The 6152-nt window shown below is 45.5% G+C and overlaps 1 protein-coding gene across 1 annotated transcript in view; it reads left to right on the forward strand.

The window, feature by feature from the left end:
- The window catches only part of CORO1A (coronin 1A), a 57136-nt gene extending 51212 nt beyond the window's left edge, over positions 1–5924 (forward strand). The window contains exons 8-11 of the mRNA XM_082261154.1: positions 1428–1573; positions 1694–1751; positions 1834–2049; positions 5783–5924. Of these exons, the coding sequence (XP_082117280.1) occupies positions 1428–1573; positions 1694–1751; positions 1834–2049; positions 5783–5881 (519 nt within the window). The 3' untranslated portion in view covers positions 5882–5924. The remainder of the gene's footprint in view (positions 1–1427; positions 1574–1693; positions 1752–1833; positions 2050–5782) is intronic.
- The last annotated feature ends 228 nt before the right edge of the window (positions 5925–6152 follow it).

Consider the following 6152-nt stretch of genomic DNA (forward strand, 5'->3'; position numbering starts at 1 on the left):
GCATTGGAGTCAATAGGGGCCATTTCTGCATTGAAGTCAATGGGATGCGATTTTGCATCAAAGTCAATAGGGTTTTTTTTTGCATTGAATTCAATAGGGTTTTTTTTTTGCATTGAAGTCAATGGGATGCGATTTTGCATTGAAGTCAATAGGGTTTTTTTTTTCATTGATGTCAATAGGGGTTTTTTTGCATTGAAGTCAATGGGATGCGATTTTGCATTGATGTCAATAGGGTTTTTTTTTTTGCATTGAAGTCAATGGGATGCGATTTTGCATTGAAGTCAATAGGGGTTTTTTTGCATTGAAGTCAATGGGACACAATTTGGCATTGGAGTCAATAGGGGCCATTTCTGCATTGAAGTCAATGGGATGCGATTTTGCATCAAAGTCAATAGGGGTTTTTTTTGCATTGAATTCAATAGGGTTTTTTTTTTGCATTGAAGTCAATGGGATGCGATTTTGCATTGAAGTCAATAGGGTTTTTTTTTTCATTGATGTCAATAGGGGTTTTTTTGCATTGAAGTCAATGGGATGCGATTTTGCATTGATGTCAATAGGGTTTTTTTTTTTGCATTGAAGTCAATGGGATGCGATTTTGCATTGAAGTCAATAGGGGTTTTTTTTTGCATTGAAGTCAATGGGACACAATTTGGCATTGGAGTCAATAGGGGTCATTTCTGCATTGAAGTCAATGGGATGCGATTTTGCATCGAAGTCAATAGGGTTTTTTTTGCATTGAAGTCAATAGGGTTTTTTTTTGCATTGAAGTCAATGGGATGCGATTTTGCATTGAAGTCAATAGGGTTTTTTTTTTCATTGAAGTCAATGGGATGCGATTTTGCATTGAAGTCAATAGGGTTTTTTTTGCATTGAAGTCAATAGGGTTTTTTTTTGCATTGAAGTCAATGGGATGCGATTTTGCATTGAAGTCAATAGGGTTTTTTTTTTGCATTGAAGTCAATGGGACGCAGCATGCCATTATCTGCACCTTTTTTTTCTATCAGCAAACCGGCGATAACCGTATTTTGGCCTATAATTTTCAGCGGTTGATATATCGGTGCATTCCCTTCTTTGTACCTTTTTATAATGAGGCGTGTCCCAACCCTACACAGTTTTCCAAGGTATTAAAAGTCCCATAATGTAGCTTCAGTAACCGTCAGCTGTGCACACATTCCAGAGACAAGCTACACAATACTAATAAAGAAAAATTGGGGGGAGAGAAGTGCAGTTGCATGGATGTTAAATTGTAAAAAAAATGTGTATTCAATGGAGTTGAATGTGGAATTCAATCAGAGAAAGAAGTCTAAAAGCCTGTTGAAAGGGTCTATTGATCAGAATGAGGGTGGAAGGTGATTGGATACTTATTTTTCTGGGGTGGTGTATAGTCTCCTACCTTATATAATGGTAAAATATACTTCTACTCACAGGGGGACAGCAGTATCCGGTATTTCGAGGTGACGGACGAGGCTCCATACGTTCATTACCTGTCGCTGTACAGCAGTAAAGAGTCCCAGCGTGGGCAGGGCTATATGCCCAAGAGGGGCCTGGAAGTCAGCAAGTGTGAGATTGCCAGGTCAGTAAACCTTAAGGAAATTTGTTAGCAGGTTGTTCAATCTGATTGTAAAGTGTATGGTCAGCAATGGCCAACTACACCTCTCTGAGCTCTGATCTTACGGCTGGGCCTTATTTTTAGGTTTTACAAGTTGCATGAGAGGAAGTGTGAGCCGATCGGCATGACTGTGCCCAGGAAGGTAAGAGGGCCGCCACCGGTATGGGACGGGGAGGGAGGAGCCAAGCATTCATCATGTGACCAGCGATGTCTCTCTCTTGCAGTCAGACCTCTTTCAGGAGGATTTGTACCCAGACACTGCGGGCCCAGAACCATCTCTCACCGCCGAGGAATGGTTATCGGGGAAGAACGCCGCCCCCCTACTCATCTCATTGAAGGACGGATACACTCCCAGCAAAAGCAGAGAGCTCAAAGTCACCAAAAATATCCTCAGCAACCGTTTTCCCAAACGCAGCCAGTCATCCAATGGAGGCAATGGGGTAAGTGGTCACATGGGCCCCTGGGAAGAATCCTCTAAGGCATTTATAAAGTCAACTTTGCCTTAAAAAGCTGAGGTAGTGAGTACCTGCTGGGAGGAGGGAGCAGGGTGAACTGAGCTGCAGGGTCACTGCTGGGAGGAGGGAACAGGGTGAACTGAGCTGCTGATTCACTTCTAGGAGGGGGAGCAGGCTGAGCTGAGTTTGTGTGTACTGTGTTGGGTGAGCTTAACTAGTAAGTCCTTGATAGGAAGAGGAAGCTAATTTGCTGGGTTATGGCAAGGAGGAAAAAACACAGGGGCTGAGCTGCTGAGTCACTGCAGGGAGGGGGGAGCACAGGGGCTGAACTGCTGAGTCACTGCTGGGAGGGGGGAGCACAGGGACTAAGCTGCTGAGTCACTGCTGGGAGGGGTGAGCACTGGGGCTGAGCTTCCGAGTCAATGCTGGGAGAAGGGAATGCAGGGGCTGAGCTGCTGAGTCACTGCAGGGAGGAGGGAGCGGAGGGGGTGAGCTGCTGAGTCAATGCTGGGAGGGGGGGCACAGGGGCTGAACTGCTGAGTCAAAGCTGGGAGGGGGAGCACAGCGGCTGAGCTGATGAGTCAATGCTGGGAGACAGGAGCAGAGAGGGTGAGCTGCTGAGATCCCTGCTGGGAGGAGGAACACAGGAGCCGAGCTACTGAGTCAATGCTGGGAGAAGGGAGCACAGGGGCCGAGCTACTGAGTCAATGCTGGGAGAAGGGAATGCAGGGGCTGAGCTGCTGAGTCACTGCAGGGAGGAGGGAGTGGAGGGGGTGAGCTGCTGAGTCAATGCTGGGAGAAGGGAGCACAGGGGCTGAGCTGCTGAATCAATGCTAGGAGGGTGAGCACAGGGGCCGAGCTGATGAGTCAATGCTGGGAGACAGGAGCAGAGAGGGTGAGCTGCTGAGATCCCTGCTGGGAGGAGGAACACAGCAGCCGAGCTACTGAGTCAATGCTGGGAGAAGGGAGCACAGGGGCCGAGCTACTGAGTCAATGCTGGGAGAAGGGAGCACAGGGGCCGAGCTACTGAGTCAATGCTGGGAGAAGGGAGCACAGGGGCTGAGCTGCTGAATCAATGCTAGGAGGGGGAGCACAGGGGCCGAGCTACTGAGTCAATGCTGGGAGAAGGGAGCACAGGGGGTGAGCGCTGAGTTAATGCTGGGAGAAGGGAGTACAGGGGCTGAGCTGCTGAATCAATGCTGGGAGGGGGGAGCACAGGGGCTGAGCTGCTGAGTCAATTCTGGGAGGGGGAACACAGAGACTGAGCTGCTGAGTCACTGTGGGGAGAGAGGAGCACAGGGGCTGAGCTGCTGAGTCACTGCTGGGAGATGGAAGCAATGGGGCTGAGTGGCTGAGTCAATGCTGGGAGGGAATAGCACAGGGGCTGAGCTGCTGAGTCACTGCGGGGAGGGGGAGCACAGGGAGGGGGTTGGGAGAAGATCTGTGCTAGGTGAGGAGATTTGGGGGCAATTTGTGCTGGGGGGGGTTAAAGTGTGGCGGGGGGGGAGAATATGTGTACTAGAAGGGGTCATTTCAGTAGAGAATTTGTGCTAGGAGCTAGGAGGGGGTGCACAGGGGCTAAGCTGCTTAGTTGAAGCTGGAAAGAGGAAGGGGTGGGGTGGGGGGGCTGGGGGCTGAGCTGCTGAGTCATTGCTGGGAGGGGGAGCAGGGGGGATCTAACCTGTAGGGATGATCGAACGGTTCGGGTCCACCATCGGTTCGGTCCGAACATTGGGTGTTCGAGGTTCGGCTGAATTTAGAACTTTTTGCCCAAAAAGTTCGGAATTCGGCAACCAGAACCGCCCAAAATGCAATGCTTCAGGAAATGGGCTTTAAAAGCCCGTGATTGGACCAGAACCATTAGCAAAAGCCAATTGAGGGGGCAGGAGAATGCTAGGAATGTGATTGGAGTGACTAGGGGGTCCCTAGACCAATCATTAGTGAATACGCCCCCCAGTATATAAGATCGCCCCCGCCATATTTCCAGCATTGTTATACTGGACATGGAAGAGAGTGGAAGCAGTTCTGTTAATTTTACTTTAAAAGTGTCATTTAGCTATTTTTAGTGTGAGGAAAGGGATATCTAGTGTAGTTAGAGTGCTCCTTTACACTTAAGTTAGCTTCAAAAATTTAGTTTCTGTAGGGAAAGTGTTAAGTGTAAGGGGACCGTAGTGTAGTGTAGGGTTAACTGACAGTGACTGCTATGGCAGGGTGACAAAACCCTTCCATAGCAGGGTGACCGCTATAGAGAAATGATCATTTCTCTGAGTTGCTTTGGGACAGGAATGTGGCTTCTCACCAGCCAAGCATTTTTTAATGCTGCAGGGGCTGCCACTGCCAGTGCTTTTTTGAGGACATGTTTGATGTCAGACATGACATCTGAATATGTGTATAGGGGGGATATATAGACATATATGTCTGAATATATACCCCTAGACATATATAGGTGTGATAGTAGCAGAAATAAATGCTTGCGCTAATGAAATCATTTACAGTAATATATTTCTGCTACTATCACACCTATATATGGCTAGGGGTATATATTCAGACATATATGCCTATATATACCCCCTATACACATGTTCAGATGTTTTGCCTGCCTCAAAAGAACCCCAAAAAATGCCAAAAAAAACGCTAGCGTCAAAAAAAAAAAATGCCCAGGTGTGTTTTTGCTGGCATTTTTTGGGGAATTTTGGAGGCAGGCAAAACATCAGAACTTGTGCACAGTACCACTATACACAAGTTCAGATGTTTTTCCTGACTGCAAAGAACCCAAAAAAATGCCTTCTATTAAACCGGCAAGGTGTTACAGCAGAGAAGCCATATTCCTGTGCTTAAAGTTTTCTAATACAAACGATCTTTTTTTTCTGGTTCTGGACATGCTACAGAGCTGAAACTTCACATGCACACCTTTTAGACCCCCCAGATACTAAATCCAAAGTAAAAATCAAAAAAATCTCTTTTTTTTTTTTTTTTTTTTAATTTTTCAATAATTGGCTTTTTTATCAAAAATGACAATTTTTAAGAACTTTTTTTGTGTGATTTTGTGTCTGGGGGGTCTAAAAGGTGTACCTGTGAAGTTTCAGCTCTGTAGCATGTCCAGAACCAGAAAAAAAGATCATATAGGTGTTAAAGTTAAAGGAGGCTCCCGAACCACATCCTTGTTCTACTGAAAAATTATCTTTTTTTTTTTCATGGTTCTGGACATGCTACAGAGCTGAAACTTCACATGCACACCTTTTAGACCCCCCAGATACTAAATCCAAAGTAAAAATCAAAAAAAATCTCTTTTTTTTTTTTTTTTAATTTTTCAATAATTGGCTTTTTTATCAAAAATGACAATTTTTAAGAACTTTTTTTTTGTGTGATTAATAGTTAATGGGGCATGACCCAGAACCCTAGGCACTTTTTAGGGGCATTTATTGGGTTTTAGGGCTTAAAAATGGTGTTTTTTGATTACAGAAGTTCGGGTCCCATTGATTTCAATGGGGTTCTGAAATCCGGGCCGAACTTTCGTGAAGTTCGGGTGTTCTGGTCGAACCGAACTTTTCAAAAGTTCGATCATCCCTACTAACCTGTTAAGAGACCAACTTGAACAACTTTATTGCTCCTGCTGTGAACTTTGAAGATGAATGTACTCCTTATTACAGTAAATCACATCCATTTGGAAGGGTCTTGCTAGTTTATGGAAACAATTGTGAATTTCTCTCCTTATCAGGACGGCACCCTGGAGCAGCTCTTAGAGGAAATAAAACAACTGAAGGTGACCGTGGCAGAACAAGAGAAGAGAATCGCACAGCTGGAGGCAGCCAAATAGCTACAGACCACATAATCCATACCCCCCCCCTCCCCCATATCAATGGCAGGACAACACTGTCAATACCATTCATCAGATTGCCTGAAATAAAAACTGTCTGTATTGCATAACTAAATTTTCTCCTTTGTTGCAAAAGAATTTTATTGGCTGCCGTGGGCAATGGATGCTGTCAGAGAATTTGATAAATGGGCCCTTTTGTATGAGTATGTTTCCCTGCAGCAACGTAAAGTCAGGCTGGACAAAAGAAAACATTTTTTTAATTTGTTGCTAT

Source organism: Pelophylax lessonae (genome assembly GCF_965119305.1).
Source record: "Pelophylax lessonae genome assembly, chromosome: 6".
In the NCBI taxonomy this organism is placed as follows: domain Eukaryota; kingdom Metazoa; phylum Chordata; class Amphibia; order Anura; family Ranidae; genus Pelophylax; species Pelophylax lessonae.